Source organism: Silurus meridionalis, chromosome 9, assembly GCF_014805685.1.
Source record: "Silurus meridionalis isolate SWU-2019-XX chromosome 9, ASM1480568v1, whole genome shotgun sequence".
NCBI classification, from domain to species: domain Eukaryota; kingdom Metazoa; phylum Chordata; class Actinopteri; order Siluriformes; family Siluridae; genus Silurus; species Silurus meridionalis.
Window position 1 is genome coordinate 5,018,111 of NC_060892.1, and position 21,460 is coordinate 5,039,570.

The window sequence follows — 21,460 nt, forward strand, 5'->3', positions numbered from 1 at the left end:
CTAGAGGTAAATGTGCTGTTTGCATGTGATTGATGAATGTGCAGGGGGAGAAATTCAATATAAATTGCTTAAAATCTGGTTGTTTTAACCAAAAGTAGCCTGCAAGATTTTTTTAAACTACATTTAAGTTCCCTGTTATAGGCTAACCTGCAGTTTTGTAAATTCACAGTTTATTCTCATTAATTCCCGTTAATTCCCATATTTTTCTGTTAATTACCATGGGAATTTCGTCTTGAAATTTCCTGGATTTTTTCAACCCTGGTACAGATACAGTAAGAATGTGATGTGGTAATGCAGTATAGTATTTTGTATAAACATCGCTAATACACCAGATAGCAACTAGCAGATGATGACATTTCAATCTTTTCACCCTAATATATCTTTCAAAACCACACCCCCTTGTTTACACCATTTATAGCTGAGAACATCAATTTTATTGATTAGATCATGTTTGTGTGCAAACAGTGTAAAGCGCTCACATAGAAACAAACCAGAATGTTTCACTCAACTGAGAGTTTCGAAGATATCTGACATCTGGTGCTGAAGTCCGTATATATTGCTGTCACATGAAGTCAGTGATCAAAGAGTAAAATAATTTATCTGCAGCTTTAAAGTGCCTTCAAAGTTAACTCAGACAATGTCTGCTGACAGCTAAAACCGGTTGTGAAATATATAATCAAATTCCTCTTTTAAGAACTAAGAACTTTAGCCCAAAAACAGACATTCTAAAAAGGTGCATGGATTATTGTCTGTGATTTGTAAGTGGAAAATAGGACCAGACAAAGGAAAGAGAAGTGTAATAACACAGGAGATGGAGAGTCACTGGAACACAAAATATTTTAACATTTTCATTTCTAATATTTGGGATTGTTCATGGATGGAAGAATGGATAGATAGATGAATGGAAAGAGGAATGGATGGATAGGTGGATGCTTGGTTGGTTGTATGGATGGATGGATAGGTGGATGGGTGGATGCTTGGTTGAATAGATTGAGGAATGGATGGAAAGGTAGATAGTTGGTTGGATAGATGGTTGGGTGGATGGTTGGTTGGATGAATGGATGGATGGGTGGGTGTTTGCTTGTATAGTTGGATAAAGAGATGGATGGCCATATGGCTGAATGGTGGGTTGGATGAATGGATGAATGGATAGATAAACACACTAAGAACATAATAGAGTGATGTATAGTTGGATCTACTGCCTACTTATGTGTCCATTTGTCTATCTCTACAACTGACTGCAAACAGCAGCGACATAGGTGGATTGATATATGTTAAAAAGATAAAGTGAAATACAGACAAATACAGACAAATGGTTATATAGAAAGATTAAATAAATAATGGGTAGATAGATGAGTGGAGGGAGGAATGGATAGACTTTAAATCAAGCCAGACAAATGGGTGAAAAGACAAAAGTATAAACAAATGGGTATAGAGAGAGAGAGAGAGAGAGAGAGAGAGAGAGAGAGAGAGAGAGAGAGAGAGTAAAATAATACAAGGATGGTTTGATAGTAGATACAGAAAGGATCAGCAGATGAATAAATAGATAATGCAAATGTTGTCACAGAAGGTGTAAGATAGATGAAATGATGAATAGGTGAATATAGAAATATATGTACAAATGTATGAATTGTCAGATGGAACTGGCAGATGGATAGAAATAGTGAAAGAAAATCTTAAAGGAACATGCTAAACAAGACAAATGTTTGGGGAACATGTGGGTTGATGATGATGATCAGGTTTTTGCTATGTAGGGATTACAAAAGCATATTTGTTACAAAAGGAAAAAAACATTTAACTATTTTATCTAATATGATTTTATTGTTTATCCTGTTTACTGTGCTGACAGTATTCTCTTCACCTCTTGTCAGACACCTTCCATTCCCTGCTGTCTTTCACCCTCAACCACACTCTCTCACTTCTTGACCTTGCCTACGAACCAATCACCACCGAGGCCCGTCCCTTAGTCTCAGCTCTCTTCTCTGACCTCGCCCTCTTCCTGCGTGGCAACGATGATGTCTTTGTTGTCCGCTCCGTGCGCCGCTTTTTCGACGAGCTGTTCCCACTTGTTTATCGACACCTTTTGAACCCAGGACTGGCATCCTCCACCTGGTCAGCAGAGGGCACTGAATGCCTCCGTGCCACACGACAAGACATCAATCCATTCGGCCCACACCCACAAGCACTGGCACACGGGCTGGCACGAGTGTTAGGGGTCGGTCGATCACTCATGCAGGCACTAACGGTGGGCGTTGAGGTCCTGAATGCCACCGAAACAGCAGCCATGGCAAAAGAATGTGGAAGGGCAATAGTGAAGATGCAGTTCTGCTCACATTGCAAGGGCCTTACACTGATCCAACCATGCCAGGGGCTCTGCCTTAATGTGATGAGGGGTTGCCTGGCAGGACTGGCAGAGCTGCAAGGGCCATGGAGTCACTATATAGCTCTCCTGGAGGGCACAAGTGCAGCACTGGCTGGAGGGCATGAGTTGGAGCTAACTCTTCTGGGCATTCGTGAGAGGATCAATGATGCCATCCTGAGTGCCAAGCTGAATGGACCAGATGTCAGCGACACTGTGAGTCAATGATTATATTTCTGTGTCTTCTGCTGTCCATCCTGTCATTAGTCGATTAGATAAATGGTAATAGGTAGTAGATAGTTAGATAGGTAGATGGATAGATCGATCGATAGATAGATAGACAGACAAATAGATCTATGGCCAGACATTATTAAATCAACAAATAGCTGAACAAATTAACAATTGAAGATGAGGGGTAGACATATGGACAACTACGTAGCTGTATCGATAGGTGGTTAGTTCATTGACAGATGGCTAAACATAAATGGAAATAGATAGATGGTTGACAGATGAGTAGACAGCTAGTCAGATAAGTAGATAGCTAGTTGCATGGTTGGAGGGGTAGTTGGATAGTCAGCTGGGCAGTTGTTTACATAGACAAATGGACAGATGCATAAAAAAACTTTCATTAGGTTGGTTGGTTACACAAAGGTAAACAGATAGCAGGAGAGACAGAATTATGGATGGCCATAGGGGTGGTTAGACACAGATCATTGATAGCTTTACTGGTTGAAGCAGATTGAAGTTCTCTTTCTACAATCATGTTTCTAAAATAGTCTTCAGACAAAAAAAGCACATATTCCTCATACCATGCTTCATATTTAGGTTTAACAATTACTCATATGTTAATTATAACCAATTTTATGGAATCTGATTCATTAAATAAGCTTTAGACTATTCTATTCACTTTTACTTCTTTTAATTTAAAATGGAGATTCTAATTAGCATTTTAACTATATAGTTTTTTAATATGAAACAAAAATAATCATGGTTGCCATATATCATTTTGCTGCCATAAAGGAGCACTACTGTATATAAATATATGCTCTATTGTATATTTGTATTTATGTAAGTATTAGCAGAATTGGGAGATGTGTAAAAGCCTGTCTTTGAGCAGCTACATTGGTGCTGACAGCTGCATGTATGTATGAGTGTGTGTGTGTGAGAGAGTGGATTAGGTTTGAGGCTCATACTCACAAGCCTGCCTAAATGGAATGCAGACCTGCCCGTCAGAATGAAAGATATTATTACCGATCCCCTCTCAGACCCCTTTGGCCTTCTTAGCTCCTTCTAGTTTAAAGTCCCTGAGTGTCGGACATCCATGCCTCCCTCCCAGGTTCCTGGAATGGGTTTTGCTTAGTCACTGTAGCCACGTAGCTGAGATAACTATGAGTTCACGTTACCCAAAGTCTGGATTGCATTGTGGTATGGGGCAAGAGGAGGGATAAGTCATGCTAACGTAAGTCCAGGAAATGGAGCAAATGGAGTGTCATTTGGGGAAAATTTACAAATTCTGTTAATTGGTATTTGTTAGATTGAACATATTCAAGCATTATATGTTTGTTGTTCACCCGCTAGCTGTCATGTTATTTTTAATTTTTTACCTACTTTACATATAGTAGATGCATTTATCTGTCACATGTACAGCACAGTGAAATTCCTTCTTGGCATATCCCAGCATTTTCGGAAACTGGGGTCAAAACGCAGGGATAGCCATGATACAGTGTCCCAGGAGCAGGAAGGTTTAAGGGCCTTGCTCAAGGACCTAATAGTGGCAGCAGTTTGGTGTTGTTGAATCCCTGACCATCTGATCAGTAACCCAGAGCCTTAACCTTAATTGTTGAGCTACCAGGTCCCCCTGATAAGAATGATAACATAACATATTTTTTTTATTTCATGAATCAGTTATCTTTTTATTTGAAAACATTAGGTACATCCGTTGAGGCAAAGTACCTTTCACTACTTTTGAGATACCTTTTTTTTAAGTCAATTTCCTAACTATATTTCTTTTCATTTTAATGCCTGTCCATAGTGCACACTGATTGGGATAGTAATTAAAAACAATAATACAATAAATTTGCAGTTTGTAAACACACCATGTCCTCCTGCTGTCCCAATACAGTTAACCAGCTTGCCTTGTTCACACGTAAAAAACAAATGGGATTTCAATATCTATGTTTTAATCTGAACTCAGAAGCTGAACAGCTTTTAGAAAATACAGAAGATTTGAAAATTTGTCTTCCTCTTCAACTGAAATATATAAAAAATAGTGCATTCACTGTAATTTTATTTGGTTAGCTATTGGTAGCCTACCATTAGAATACTATACATCAGCTTTTAATTATTTATTCAGTTAATTATTCCTTTATCATTGATTAACATCATTATTATACAATTAATTGATTTTTAATGATATAAGTTGTCATTCAAATAGCTAAGTTGTCAGTATATAATGTATGATTGTTTTAATTACATTCTGCCTGCCTCCTAAAAACAGTGTAGAAGGTAGATTGACTTCTTTGAATTGTTCCTAGATGTGACTGTGTGTATTGGACGTGTAAAATACCTCATGTTCAGTATTTTTGTGGCATTGAGCCTGGAATCATCACACTGACCAGTATGAAGCAGATTCTGAGTATGAATGAATGAATATTTGGCTCACTGATTTACTTGGTGTAATCTATGACTTATAATTATCTCACATTTTTTAATTTATGTGAATGTGGTATAACTTATTAGAATGTCATATTTGAAACTAAAAGCCATGTAATTGTATTAAGTGAATCTGGCTTTATATCTATGAGTACCAGTTAGAATAAATGCTGTGTGGAAGTGTGAGATATTCCCGTATTAAGCTGGCGTCTTGGTGAATTGTGAGTTGTTTGAGTGTTGTCTGTTTTTCTTTACTTCTACGTCCTGCATGCAAATCCACCTGTGGACAAAGGCAACTCTGGCTAGCTGGACAAACCCCTTCCCAACATGCAGGGAAACAAATGAGGGGCCGCAGTGAGGGGTGTGAGGGAGTTTTGGTAATCCTTAAATAAATAAAGTATTCAAGAAGAATATTAGCCTCCTGAGTATGAGCAATTTATACACACACACATCAATCAGACGGTTTTCACTGATGAAGTCATGTTAATGACACATTTCTTCGTAAAAAGCCTTTATTATTATAATTAATGTCAAATAGCTGTGTTACAACATTTAAGAACATGCTCCTGTAGGAAAATGATCAATTTGGAGGTGGCAACAGTATTTCCAGAAGGTTCTTTAAAAATGATTTACTATCCAAAGAACACTTAAAGAACCTTTTATTGATGTTGAAGTGGAAAACGGACTGTCTGAGGATGTGGCATTGATGATACTACATATCACTTGATGCTTAATGAACTGTCCATGTTCCTGACTCTCAGGTGGAAAAGGTGTGTGGTCCTCTCACTGAGTCTGCCTCGACCACTCAAGAAGCTCCAACACAACAGACTCCTCGAGGCTTGGACCGGAGTTCAAGTGTGGAGCCAGTGTCCTCCATCCCGTCCTTGAGCCCTGCCGTACTGGACAAGTCTGATGGTCAGGGAGACAGCCTTGTTACGCTGAAGAAAAGGTGAGAAGTTGAGTTTGCTCTGTAAGTATGTTGAAGAAGTCAGATACCACCACTTTTTTTAGTACATTGCACATTCCAGGCAATCATACCACATGCAGTCATGCAAACCATATGTATAGTCTTTACTTTATTTTGTACAATGTGTGTATGCTATGGATGTGCAGCTCCACAACTGAGGTTAATGCAATTCGCATCTCGATACATAGCCAACAATATGATACATAAAAGATACATATGAAGCAGCTAGGCCTTTGTTGTGCAAAAAAAGGAAAAATTCTAATATTGAGTTTTTGGGTGTATTGATGTGGCCCATTTATTATTAGATTTTAACCCATCAGTTTACAACCATTGATTTAGATGTTTTGCTGTGTCAAATTTTTCTCACCTCTTTTTCATTATTCTCTTTCTCACCTCTGACATTTTCAGATCATTGCCTCTAAAACCTTCCAAGCATGACAAGCCCAGAAGTCTAAAGAAGATCTCTAAGTAAGTGTCCAGTGTCCTTTGACAGGGAAAGCACTTTTACCAGAATACTGTGTGTGTGTAAGTTTGTGTATATTTCTAAGGAAAGCAAGTGAACATAAATAATATCTGGATAAGATTTTGTATGTTATATTGTTTATGTATATTGTTTTAATGGAGCAAATCACCTTTTCAGGGAGTTTGTGAGCTACATCCAGCGGTACAAGTCGTTCTTTGCCATGTTGCCAGAAGTGCTGTGTGACAGTGAAATGGTGAAGGAATACAGCTGCTGGAACGGGGAGGATGTGGTGGAGAGGTATGATGTGTGACGCCTTAATTCCAGCCTATAATGGCTCATATTCATTGTTTAATTTGACACAACAGGTCCGAAGGTCTTGATTGGTTTTAAACAGCAACTCTGATGGTATTTCCATATAAAAGTGAAATCAAAGGTTCACATTAAATCACTTATTGTAATATGCTATTGTTTTAAAGCAACAGTTGACACAGGGACTTGTGTGGTGGACAAAATATATGAAGTTTCAATCAATTAATACATTGGAGGTGGGAGCTCAGTGGTTAAGGCATTGGGCTTTGGATCAGAAGATCACAGGTTCAAATCCCACCACCACCAAGCTGCCACTGCTGGGCCCTTGAGCAAAGCCCTAAAACCCTCCCCTGCTCAGTTGTAAGTCGCTCTGGATAAGGGCGTCTGCCAAATGCTGTAAATGTAAATACATCAACAATGGTACCCTACGTTGCAATTTAGGATGCAATCAGCCTAAAATTCTGTTGGAAGGAATTATAGCAGAATTTATTAAATACATTAAACAAACAGGGGAAAATAAGCGCTAGTATGAGTGTTTCAGGAAGATGTAGGTCTTTAACCATCATTTGAAGTTAATTGAAGATAAAGTTCAGACATCTAGGGGAACTTTATTCCACCACCTCGGTGCCAGAACAAAAAAGAGTCTTGATGTATACCTACCTCTTACCCATAAAGATGGTAGGACCAGTTGAGCAGCTGCAATTTATTTAGTTCTATTAACATCAAGAGAGAATAGTATAATATAATATAATTAATAGGTAATAACAGGAACAAGCATGATTAATGCCATGCTTTAATAAATAAAATTTGTAGTCCTTAGCAGATTTTTGTTCGATAGAATTGATAAAATATCACACACCACCATAATTGTGCTTTTATACATCAACATCTGGATTTGTAATTAATCCTACTTGTTAATACGGATAATATGATTGTATATAAAACAATAGAATTCATTTCACTTCGCATTTTATTTATTAGCCTTTTTTACACAGCAATTATGATCTTGCATTCAGATTGTTATTATTAGTATTTTTTCCCCCTCAGAAGACTAATAAAGTAGTTTTTAAGATCATAACACAAAGTATGTACAACATTAAGGCTTTAGGGGCCAGCAGTTGCCATGGCTTTTTGGAAGCTTTTGCCCAGTCTTCTTTGGGACAGAAGCCTCATTCAGAAAATGCTGGAATGTCATTGTGACACAAATGAGATTCCCTGCAAAACACACACAAACTGAACAAACATTTGAATATAGGTACTATTTCTGTCTCGGCACACTGCCAAACTCTTGGACACACACACAATCAGATTACTTGGCATTTGTCCACTCTATGGTCCTTCATGCTGCTGGTTACCCCAGGAAAACTTGTAAAACTTTCTTGGCTGGCCTCTTTAGGTGCTTAGGGTGATGAAGACAGCACTGACACTGACATCCTGCACAGCGGTACTCTCCAACATGCCTCTTGTTTTAATAAGTAAAAGGGTGAAAAGACCCAGCTTGGCATGTCTGGCTCCTAGTTTTGGCCTTCATGGGTTCAGACCCCTCACTCGTGCCCCTGCTGAAATCCCACTATTGTACCCATGCTGGCTGTATAAGCGGTCTGACGCTGTTCATGGCAGTGCCCCACAGGTGGCAAGAGTACAACGTAGTCCAGAAAACATCAGATTTATTTGGCATATTTAGGGATTCACGCACCTAGTGCAGAAACCCTATTGTAATTGTAGGGATTATTATTATAACACCTTAAAACTGATTATGCAAATCAAACCGTAAGGCCTAGAAACTTATCCAGATGGTAGAGCTCGATTTAAGGAGATGGAAATATAAATTGGCCAAAAGGAGGCGCCACAGTCTAAAAAAACCCAATTTCTTACATTTGTAGCCATAGTTTGTACACCGTTTGTCCTAGACTCAAAGTTTTATATCATTGCAATCCTTGGGTCAAAACCAAGAAAATGCCTGCAAAATTAAGTTATTTCCAAAACATACTTTTGTTAACCAGTCCTAGTTTTTTTGAAAACAAACCAGTGCAGAAATTTTCACTGGGCAATGACTATGAATAATTATATAAAAAAAGTGTTTAACTTTTGAATCATCATTGCAAAGTGTTGCCAAAACATTCAAAATAAGTGGGGACACTTTTACTAAAATGGCTCTAACTCATACATGGAATGAGCTATCTTTACCAAACTTGGCACACATTTGTATGAGTTCAATCTTTTTATAATATCAAATTTATAAAATTGTTTTGCTTGACTATTGGTGACATTATAAAAGGCTTAATAAAAATTTCAGATTTAGCTTTTCATGGATGTTATAACTAATATTATTTGTAATATGTTTTAATTAAAACTTTTTGACCCCTATTAATGTATTTCATTATTGTCCTTCCAAAGCCGTATATGTCAGATGGTCAAGTTTCAAACTTTGGCATAAAAACGTTTTAGATGACCACCTGTAATTGTGACCGAATGAGATATTCATAGGAAACATTTAGGTCACATTTATTGTAATATTTAACCTCACAATTTGCTTTATATCTGTGCACACACACACACCGAGTTACTGATTTATTAGGAACACTTTCGGTTGCAGCTGAAATAAAGAAATTAAAGGCTGAGACGCAATAAAAAGAGTACCAAAATACAATAGCTCCCCCTTCTGGTTACATTGCACACTACAGGCGAAGTCATATGTTCTAAAATGTAAAATAAATAAAAGATGTAGTAATTAGGGTTTGATACTGCAAAATTTGGTATCAGTCCGACACTTAGTAAATGCAGGGCCAGTATCGCCGATATTGATACCGATACTTTTAAAAGCATGCCCCTGAAGCTAAATGTTGCTGTACTTTTTTGTTGAGGAGAGCAATGTCATGATTTATGAGGTGAAGGCCTCATCAATATGCTAAATCAGAACACATTTTCATGAACACTAAAATAATTTTGTGATTTGTGAGGGAGGTGAGAGAGATGGTTTGGACATGTGCAGAGGAGGGACATGGGGTATATTGGTAGGAGAATGCTGAGATTGGAGCCAGGAAGGAGGAAAAGAGGAAGACAGAGGAGGAAGTTTATGAATGTGGTGAGGGAAGACATTCAGGTAGTTGGTTTAAAAAAGGCAGATGTAAAGGACAGAGTAGTATGAGACGGCTGATCCGCTGTGGCGATCCCTAATGGGAGCAGCCGATAGAAGATAATGTACAGAAGGTGCAGTAGGTAGTAATATATGGTATACATAGTAATGTACAATATACTGTGCTATATATATTACATGTGAAAATTACACCAAATTATTATTAGAGAACTATAAATGTTTTAAAACTTTGTTTGCAGGTCTTTTACAATCATTTCAGCAAGGCTCCTTTTAAATATCCATAGCTCTTGGAAAATCACCTGGGTGAAAAAGTAAAATAAATCTAGCATAAAGCCTAAATACAGTCCATTTAACAGTTAACACCAAAGGGACATTCACTCATTTTCAAATTTCAGGTTTAAGCTACGTATATTTAAATTCCTAAAAAACAATTCCTTTAGATAACAGGTGTTGAGCATATTTTAATTTTGGAATATAGTTTATATTTAATCAGTCTGCTGAGTAAAATTAGCAAATGCTGAAGTTCTGATATGACTAAAATATCATATTTCACCGCTATAGCTAGGTGGATATTAATTTTCCCACAGAAAGGACTCTTATTACATATTAGGCTAGTGTCTTATTACTGGGGATTGTGAGAGATTATCCTCCTCCCTTTTTTGGTTTCTTTACCAGTTCTCTTTTTAATGTGTTTGTATAAGTTGGTGGTGTTGCCACAGTAGCGAATGGCCTTCCAACACACACTGCAGTTTTCAACGTTTTTATTTATAGCTGTAAAATAACTCCACACGATGCTCGTCTTTCTTTCTGTCATCTCTCAGTCATAGTGCTGGTCTTGCAGCATAAAAAAAGTGCCTGCTTGCACTCGCACCGATGCACGTCACGTGATGGCAAGTGAAATAAACAGCAGCAGAACAGAGCAGAAGAGGAGCAACGTGTGCGTTCGAGACGTCTGCTCTTCGATAAAACAGGAGCAACACTTTAGCGTAGATTAGAGAACTTTAAACTAAAATATCCATTTCATCAGGCTAGTCTTGATCTGATACTAATACCAATGTTGGTATCGATTCTATTGATATTAGGATCGATCTGTCTGATTTATGACAATTTCTTTTGTATTTTGAACATTGTATGCAATATTATAACATTACTAACATACATATAACACTACATTTATAGATTAAACACATGGTTTTAGTGAAAAAGGGATGGTATACGTCAAAATAAAAACGATAATGATAATAATATTATTAAAAAGAATTTAAAGAGGAAGAAATAGAAAAGTGAAACATAGAAAAAGAAAGAAAGAAAGAAAGAAAGAAAGAAAGAAAGAAAGAAAGAAAGAAAGAAAGAAAGAAAGAAAGAAGACAGCAACAGTATACATTTCTCTTGCCATGTTATTTGACGGCAGCAGCAGCCCAGAAGTGAAATGTGCAAACAGGGTAATTGCATTTAGTCAGAAATGCACATGTATTTGTAGTGCATCAAAGTCATGCTTCATCTAGATAACTATAGAGTATTGCACCTCATGAAACACATCATAGATACAAATGGATCAGGGTCGTTTCTTTTTTACACAAAAATATTTAGCCGAAGCAGTTCTCATCTTGACTTAATGTGTATGTGGTATGTTTTGTGGGCTGTTACAGTAAGCAAAGGAAATGTCGGCAGAACTTTTTAACCGCGTCTTATCTGGAGCTTTGTGGTTGCTCCGGAGGCGGCTGGACGGGCATGGTTGCCATGGAGATATTGTTTTTTGTTTTCATGTTTGTGGTCAGTCTGGTTGGTCTATGTTTGGCTGCTTTTGGTGAGACAGTTTGACTTTTTCTGTGTCGTTCTTGCATTTGACCAGCCCTCATGACTGTTGACTCACCCTCAACCATCGTATAATAACAATGTTATAATCTCCTCCCCACTGTAGCCAAAATGACTAACACTTTCCACTTCCCTCCCTCCTGAAAAATCCTCTTTTCTCATCTCCCATGCTTTTATAATTTTTGAGTTCATGTGTTTCTTCTTTGTTGCTCTTTATTGCACGACTTCACGTCTCTTGTAGATCACTCATTACTCTAAAGACATTTCTTATTCTCAGATGAACTACCTTTGCTCTTAGTTTTACTGTTATTAGTAAATAACTCCTATTATTCTGATTTGTCTGTAGAATATAGAATAGTATAACAGTACTGTGAGCATCAAGAGCTTTCACGTGTATGGAATGAGTCTACATTATAAAGACTTTGTAACAGTCATAGGTAAAGCTTTAACTACATTTTCTGACCCATGAGAGCCTTTAGGACAGAGGACTTTGCAGTTTGATGCATTTTCCATCTTTTCCTGGGAATGATGAGGGAAAGACTGGATGTATTGTGACACCTGAATTTTCCAGACATACAGTATGTGGTTCTTCCCTCAAATTCTTACCACAGATTTGGAGGCACACAATTGTCTATGATGTCTTTGGATGCAGAAGCACTAAATTTTTGCTTCTGTTGAACAAGGAGACCCTAACCAGTTCCAGGATGACAATGCACCTGTGCACAAAGCCAGCGGCAGGAAGATATAGTTTACATGGGTTAAAGTGGAAGATCTTTAGTGTCCTGCAATAGAGCTCTGACCTCAAACCTCATTTACAAGAGCACCCGACTTTACTAACACCCGTTATTTGAATGAGTATAAATCTCCATAACCACTCTTCGAAGACTAGTGAAGCACCTTCCCAAAAGTTTGAAGGTTACTATAACATCAAATGGGGATTAAATAGGATGTTTAAAAAAGTACATACAAATGTAACAGTCTGGTGTCAACAAACCTTTGTGATAACTCACACACAAGTTAAAATTTCACCAAATTTTTATTTATTTTGTTGTAGACTTTATTTGTGACATATACATTAAAGCACATTGAAATTCTTTCTTCGCATATCCCAGCTTGTTCGGAAACTGGGGTCAGAGTGGAGGGTCAGCCATGATACGGCACCCCTTGAGCACAGAGGGTTAAGGGCCTTGCTCAAGGACCCAAGAGTGGCAGCTTGGCGATACCGGGGCTTGAATCCCCGACCTTCCAATCAATAGTCCAGTACCTTAACCATTGAGCTACCACTCCATGATTGGCTTAGATCTGTGTATGTGGTTTTCCATTTGTGAATTACTGCATCTGCTTTATAAAGATGTTCAGTATGCTTAGCTTCACAGCAATTGAAAAAATATCTATAGATACTGGAATAATGTTAAAAATAATCACCCAAGGCCTCCTCAGCTAACTTTTCTGTACTTGATTTTACTAACACCCTTGTGGCTAAATGAGCACAAATTACCACAAGAACACACCAAAATGTAGTGGAACATCTAAAAAGAGTGGAGGTTATTATAACAGGAAATGGGAATTAAACATGAAATAGGATGTTTAAAAACCACATAAGAAACTTACAGTCAGGTTTCCACAAACTTTTGTCCATATAGTGTAGCTTCTATATGGACAAAGCACCTAATTATCCGACTTGGAATTCCTAATTGGAGGTTGATATCAATGTTCTGTCAAGGGTGAGAATAAATCATATTGCAAGGAAAGAATACTTATACAATATGGCCACCCTATGACATTTTAGTGTTCATAGACATGATAAAGTTTTGTTTATGTTTATAAAGGACATAAAGTCATACTGTGCCATAAAGCAAATCAGGAAGTCTATGTGACATTAGTAAATATCAGGATATGAAGGATGGTAGGATGTTTTAGGGAAAAAAATGTGAGGTTCTCCTGAATCTCTTTTGCTTTCTCAGCGTGAAAAAAGCCTGGAAAAAGTTTAGATGGACGAATAGGTGCATTCGCATGTAATTGTGCCTTGAAACGAAAATGTCTGAGGCACTGTCAGACCTATGGAACATCAGAAAAGATAAAAAAACAGAATTCACTGACTCATTAAGTAGCTTTGCTCTATAACCTTCTAAACAAATAAATGAGCTAATCTAATTGAGCAGATGAATCTAATTGTAGCCATGCTGCTCCTAAATATTGTGTGTGCATGTGTGTGTACAGGTCTGTGTTTTTTCCATGGGGGAAAAAAAAATCACCATTAGCTAAAGGAATGGTTCAGTTTCTTTGGTCTCTAGCTGAATAAATATTTGTCTGGGCATTTTTTTCATGCTAAGTTTCATTTTAGTAATTTTCCTTGACTTTGAGATCAGTGCTGGGGCTGCAAGAAATGTCTGACTGCAGCAGCAAAGCTCATCACATTCCAACTCTTCTCTGCAGCTTTAGTATGACTTTTAACTCTTTTGGAGCACAATAAACTCTCTGACCCATTGTCACGGACAGACCAAGCATCAGAAACCGGGAGTAATACAGAATGTCTTTATTTGTCTTCAACATACAAACACGATGATGCCTAAGAAGAGACTATAGCAAATAGGCACACTTAACGGAATGCTTCCTTAGAAGCGTAGCCAGAAGCATGAAAGCATGGAAGCACAAGGAGCATGGAAGCATGGAAGCCTGGACGCATGGAAGCATGGGGAATCAGAGCGGTAGGAAATCCAGGTATTCTATGGTTGTAACTGGTAGATCAGACAGTAAGTGAAGGGGAATAGGGACCTTATAAAGGGTACAGGTAAATGGGGAACGGTTGTAGGTGATTAGTAGGTGGAGGACAGGTGTAGGTGATTAGTAGCAGGGAGAGGCTGAGTGAGAGCTTGAGCCTTGGAGGGAGGCGTGGCTGGTGGTTTTCTGACACCCATGTTGTGTTTTAAGATATGAATATGTGGATGTAAGAAAATGGATCAACAGGGTGGGGTGATGCAGCTACTGTTACTTCCTGTAGTGTATAATATTGATAAAATTATATCTTATATCTTATACCTTATATTCCTCATGTATTACAACAGATTGGCAATGCTAACATTTTCTAATTTATTACAGTGGCATTTCATACAAAAAAGATTTTTTATAATTTGAACAAGAAACTTCTGATCATAAAATCTCTCATTTCAGATTACCTTGGGGGGGGGATCTGAAGCTTTGTGTCAATCCACTGACCCTTCTGCGATTATTGTTTGCGCTTATATTATCTTGGTATTTTAATTAAAACATTCTTCTTCCAAGGACATTTTTCAGGCTTTAGACATAAGAGTTCAGAGAAAGAGACAAAGCACTCCAGTCCTTCATGGCATGCCCACCTGTGTCGTTACCAAAAAACGTATGAAGTGCTTCATAGCTCCAGAGATCACATAGCATATTAGACGAACAAAAAAGGTATTTTAGTAGATTTCAAGGATACCTGCTCTTCATAGCTGTGATCCAATTCCCTCACACTCGCCATATGCTAGCTACCATTTTGATATGCTGCACTTGCTACATAACATGCTATGTATGCAGCTACATATGTATCTAAACACTCAGAGCTAATAACTGCCTTCTTTTTCATACATGAGCTCACAGATACCTTGACTGGATAGTGATTTACACAGATGATAAAAATGTGCCCCCTCCCATCCAGAGAGCACAAGTGTTTGAATAATTCCCACCAATTTATCCCCAGGCAATTCCTGTCCACAAGATAGTTCTCCCCATGGTGGGTAAAGACCATCTTGGGTTTCCACTAATTTATTAAAAGGGCATCCTAGGGCAGATAAATGCACTTGCAGAAATTTGCTTCCCCTTTTCCGTCTACATGAGCTTAGAAATGCACTTATTAAATGGAAAGGCTGTTCTTTACCTCCAAAGATCAAGACCGATTACACTGTCAGACTCTGACTACAGACAGCCATGGCCTCATCAGCATCTGGATTTGTGGATTTCTCCATAATTAAACTCAGCAGCCCCACTTTTTTGCATTTTAGAGACCAATGTTGTAATAATTATTATTAAAGCCTACCAACTGTTTTGAACTATTTTGGCTGACATTTTCTCACGATGTCCATCTTATGTTAAAAAGTTTGTCTGAAAATGGCCTTCTAAGTATATCTACAACCAAATCAATTTCTTCTCCTCTGTCAGCCATTGTGGGGGAAAAAAAACAAAATAAAACAGCTATAAAGTCAACACGAATATATTTGAGTTTGTGCAATTTGCTACAGATGTGGTTTGTGAGCTCTGACTAGTGCCCTCTCTGACCACCCAATCAAAGGATGTGAAAATGCTGCTGTTATTGTAGGTCTGTTTGATTGCCCTGGTGTTGACAACTGATTGGTAACATACACCTACACTATTGGGGACAGTGCAACAGAAAGAAAAGCTATGCAATTAAGAGACTAGACTACTGGGAAAAATGTTATACATATTAATTTTTTATATGTATACTGTATATAAGTCAGTGATTCTGATCCTTATTACAATATTTATGCCAAATTGGAAATAAATATTGTGCCAAATAAAAAGATCATAAACATTATGAGACATTTAAAGACTAGACATATAGATTGTAGAAACTTTACAGGAACTTTACAGCAAAAATGTCAGTAAACTACAGTGGAGAGTTAAACAAATCAGTAATGTTAAAGAAAGAAAAAAAATATAAGTCTTGCCTTTCCTAGCTGGTAAAGGAGAAATCCCAGTTTTTTCCCTTTGGAATCTGATGTTAAATGATGGATCGAGCATTGAGAGCTGTTTTATTAGGTCATAAATCATTTGGGACTCATTACATGAGTAACATCAAATATCATTTTTCAGCAATTTATTTTATTCATCGAAGCAACACAATTAGAATAAATGAAAAGCTGTTAGGTGATACTTTGGGAACCCTGTCCTAACTGATATGTCTTAAAACCCATTCTTGGACTATCCTAATGATTAATTGCCAATGCTTTAGGATACATGACTAAACGGGTATAATCTGTTCCCTAAAAACAGTGTGCGAAATAGAGACACCATAGTGGCACATAGTGATATAGTATTGTTCATTCAGACTAGCAGTGAATGTGTTGATTATTGTCTTCATTGATTTTAGTCTACTGTGTGCTGCCTCCATGATATATCTATACATTTTCCCTAATTTAATCTAGAAACAAATTAATGAGATCATTCGTTAACTATTTGAAATAAACAGCACATCACACAAATATCAAAAATTTTTCCTTGTTGTACAGAATGTGGACTCGCAGTATCTCCGAAGGATTAAAATAATCCGACTGCAAACAGAGCTGACAATTAAATTCATCCTTGACCTTTGTTTATTATTCACCAACAGGAGTATTTAACATCCACTCTGCATACTTAATGAAACCCTTAACCTGTCTGACCTTTTCACATTGCCCTGTGGATGACAGACCCTGCTGTGCACGGCTCTCTGCGCAGCAACGAAACAAACACCTCACCAAAACAAAGCAAAAAAAACTAAGAAAAAACAGAGATATGAACAAGCATATATCATATGTACACTGGATACTTACTTATTTGTAATGAAATGTATGCTTATTTACCTGTGTATATATACTGTATGTGTGCTTGAGAAGGTGATAATGAAAAAAAGCATGAAAATGCTTGTGAAGAGGTTGCGTTGACCAAAGAGAAGTTATTTTACATTTATGACTTTTTCCTATAGCTAGATGTTACTATATTTGTACTTAAGAGATTCCGACCCAACTTAATTCATTGAAACTGATAAGGAATCTGTTTAAAAGAAACAATTGATTGAAGTTTTGAAACGAGTCATTTATTTAAAAATGTCACTAATTTTCATGTTGGTATCCTGACAATAATTTTTTTTAGTAACTCTCTGTCTGTCACCAGTGGGTCCCCAAAAATTATATATACACTTATCAGGCATAACATTATGACAAAACATTATGAGCGGTGTATATTAAATAGCAAGTGAACATTTTGTCCTCAAAGTTGATGTGTTTGAGGCAGGAAAAATGGGCGAGCATAAGGAATTGAGAAAGTTTGACAAGGGCCAATTTGTGATGGCTAGATGACAGGGTCAGAGCATCTCCAAAACTGCAGCTCTTGTGGGGTGTGCCCGGTCTGCAGTGGTCAGTATCTATCAAAAGTGTTCTAAGTAAGTGGGACAGTGTCATGGGTGGACAAGACTCATTGATGCATGTGGGGGAGTGAAGGCTGGCTGTTGTGGTGAATGATAAAAAAATATTTTTGGTGTATTTTTTTAATATATATCTGAGTAAAAAAAGCCATTGTGAAAAGATTAAAATTTCGCATCTTATTTGTTTATTTACTTATTTATATTTTTCATAAAAAGGGTCAAACAGAAGAGTGCGGCATTAATCATGTGTTAATAAAATTGGTGGCATTAAAATGAATTTGCGTTAATTACCACGTAATTTTTGACAACCCTTATAAATGTATATTGTCCATGGTATTGCTGCAATGCAAACCAGTACACGAATAAAGACACTGAGATAATCATCAATTGGTCACATGATCTACAAAAAGAATAACAATATTTCACTTTTTGTATAATAACATTATGTGCTAATATCTAACATCTAATATAAATATATGCTAGCAAACGCATGGTCTCATCAAATGTAGTCACTCTATGTAATGTCTTTCTGAGGGGAACATTAAAGGTTCTTTGTAGAAGCTCCAATAGAGGAGAACCAAAAGATACCCTTAAAGCACAGTTTAAGGAGTATAATTTAGTTTGATGGTAATAACACTGCACATTTTGGTGGTTCTTTCTTCTGCTTTACAATACAGTTCACTGCACATTGTCGAATAAGACACTGGAACAATAGTGCTGAAAAAAAGAACACTCAGGTAACATCCTAAACACTCACCAGGGTGCGAGACAGGAGGTTCCAAAAGCTATAAGTGATAGGGACAAACATGGTTTTAGTATGCAAGAATGGCGTGTGTTATTTATGCTCAGCTTTCCATGGGATAATTAATTGGAAACAGGTGTTGGTGCATGTGTAATGAAGGGAGAGGGTGTTGGTGCATTCCTAATGAGCCAAACATGGAGAAGGAGGCTGGCGGAAGCTGTGGCTGAAGTCAATCACTTGTCATTCAGTTTACTTGAAACATCTGTATTATTTGTATAATTTTAAATTAATTGAATGAACCGCCGGGTTTGCTCTTTATTGTTATCTGGCTGTGTAAATGTGTGTCTATGGAACCAATTTTAGCCTGCTTCTTTTCGTCTTCACCTAACATCACTTTTTGTCAGGTCTCTGCATGAGAGAGGAGTAATTATTTTGTGTAAAACTCTTGACTGTGGCCTACCCGCTTGTGAACGTGGATCTCTTCATACATTGTGCAGCCCGGTTCCATATTATGCCTCCCAGTAGTCCAATTAACTAAGGTAAGAAGTGGCAGCTAATGTAATCTAACTACATTGTATGACAAGCTAATTATGTGCCTCAGTACAGACAATGGAAAATATGTGAGGACCCTTGGGAGGAGTGACTTTGTCTGAACTGTAGTCTTTATTCTCTCTTGATAATGTCTCGAGGTTTTGGCCCAAAGAAAAAGGCGTTTGATGTTTGGGCTATGAGCTGACACTTTCTCTCCTCATATGTAAGATTGTTAAGCCATTTTTATAGCTCTATGAGAAGCATAAATTTAACAAGACCGTCCATTTGCTAGCATATAGTTAGAATTAGATCTTAGATCTTAGCGCATGTTATTATACAGAAAGTGAAATATTGTTATTCCTTCTGTAGATGTGGCAAATTGGTGATTATCTCACTTTCTTTCTTTGTAGACTGGTTTGCATTGCAACAATAACATGTGCTCATGTTTATCTTGGTTTGTGTTCCAATCCTTTTTTCCCATCTCTGTAATGTCAATTCTTTGCTGTCAGACTGTGTTCATCATTTCTTTGTTTAGTCTTGATTTTGTCATTGTCATCATCTTAGCCTAAATTTGTTAATACATTAAAGCCAAGTTTTTGTTTGTCTAAAGATGAAAAAAAAATACATTGGAAAAAGATGGCTTTACTAAAACAATGAGTTGGGGATTACGGCAAGCTTTGACCTTTCAACGAGCCTGATATGATAAACAGTCATCTAAAAAGGCCCCAGAGAGCCTTATGCAACGGAAGAAGTCATTCCATTAGCAGGGTAAAAAGACTGCTTGCTTGGCACATTCATGTTTTAAAGACTTAAAGGGCAATTAGCAAATCGTGTCTCCATCTGGAGTCATATCTTTAGATCCAAAGCAAATTAATGAGACTTTAATGAAACATTTATGAAAGACTTTTCATTATTTTCATTCATTCTCTGATAAAAATATTGAGTTTCATATTTCACATGGGCTTTTAAAAGAAAGAAGACCTTGAATGACCCTTGTGGGTGTACCGAAACAGACTCTAGTTCATGTTTTTCCATGCATGATTTGTTAGTCATCCTCTACCCCATCATCAGTTGTAAGTTTTTGACCACAGAGCTGCTGTGGGCTGCATATTTCTGGTGTTTAAAAACAGAACTGATGTGCTGAGAAAGGTCCATCACATAATATCCAGTCAGCATGATATCCCATAAACAGTGGTCCTATAATGGTCAGTACACTCAGGCATTATACTCCTACACAGTGGCGTATATTGTAAAAGTGCTTGTTGGAATGGCAATCGGCATAATTTTTTAGTAGTTGGGTACCATATACATATAAAATGAGAACACTATTTTTGGTTACTTATGAAAGTATTTACATATTTAAATAACACATCATTGGGGAAAATTTAATATGCCTTAATACATAATCATATTAAAGTTTAACAATATGATTAATGCAGCTGCTTTTCTGGAAGATATATGCAATGCATGTGAATGTAAATTGCAAATGGCCAGTATTTTCCAATGTAGATAGAGAATGAATAAGAGCAACTTTGACTCTAACCACAGAATCAATTAATACCAGTCCAGTTTAGCTGGAGAGGAAGTGCAGGAGACAAGTGTGAAGAAAACATAGAAAGCATCTAGGCAGTTTCATCAAACCTGCCGTATACTGCAACTTTAGTTTTCCTACCACCCTTATGAAATTTTATTTTCTTACTGCCCATGCAAAATGTCTGTATATAAGATGCTTAAGAAAAGATGCTGTAGAGAAATTCTGATTCAACAGTGATGGTCTGGTCTCTCTCCAAGCTCGTAAAAGATAAAATGCTTCAGTTCATGTTTGCACCATTTTACAAAATGCTGTAAAAATGCGATATCTGTGACTTTAACCATGGCACGGTTGTTGGGACCAGATGGGCTGCTTTGAGTTTTATTTTAAAACTGCTAATCTCCTGGGAATTTCACACAGAATGGTGCAATAAATAAAAAAAAAAACATCTTGTGTGTCCTAAGAGGGTCTACAGACAGTAACACCTTGTTGATGAAAGATCATAGGAGAATGTCCAGACTGGTTTGAGCTGGCAGGAAGTCTATAGATACACAAAAATTTACGCTATTTACTGGAAGCTAAAAAAAATCTGGCCATCCTTTCAGTCATCTTTCTAGCAACTCAAAAAAATCAGAGAAATATTTTACTCTGACCTCACTTATCAACAAAGTGTTTGTACCCACAGAACTATTGCAATTGTTTTTTTTTTTTTTTGGGGGGGGGTTTCCACCTTTTTCTGTTAAAATAATAAGACACCTTGCCATGTGATTTAAATTAAATATATTTCTATTTCTTAAAGGTGTCAAATTTGTTACCTGATTTGGACTAAGGCATTTT

The 21,460-nt window shown here is 37.2% G+C and overlaps 1 protein-coding gene across 1 annotated transcript in view; it reads left to right on the top strand.

Moving 5' to 3' along the window:
- gpc5b (glypican 5b) overlaps positions 1 to 21,460 on the top strand; it is a 71,667-nt gene that overhangs the window by 8,092 nt on the left and 42,115 nt on the right. Inside the window, exons 3-6 of the mRNA XM_046856837.1 lie at positions 1,872 to 2,575; positions 5,773 to 5,960; positions 6,387 to 6,446; positions 6,619 to 6,738. Coding sequence (XP_046712793.1) covers positions 1,872 to 2,575; positions 5,773 to 5,960; positions 6,387 to 6,446; positions 6,619 to 6,738 — 1,072 coding nt within the window. The remainder of the gene's footprint in view (positions 1 to 1,871; positions 2,576 to 5,772; positions 5,961 to 6,386; positions 6,447 to 6,618; positions 6,739 to 21,460) is intronic.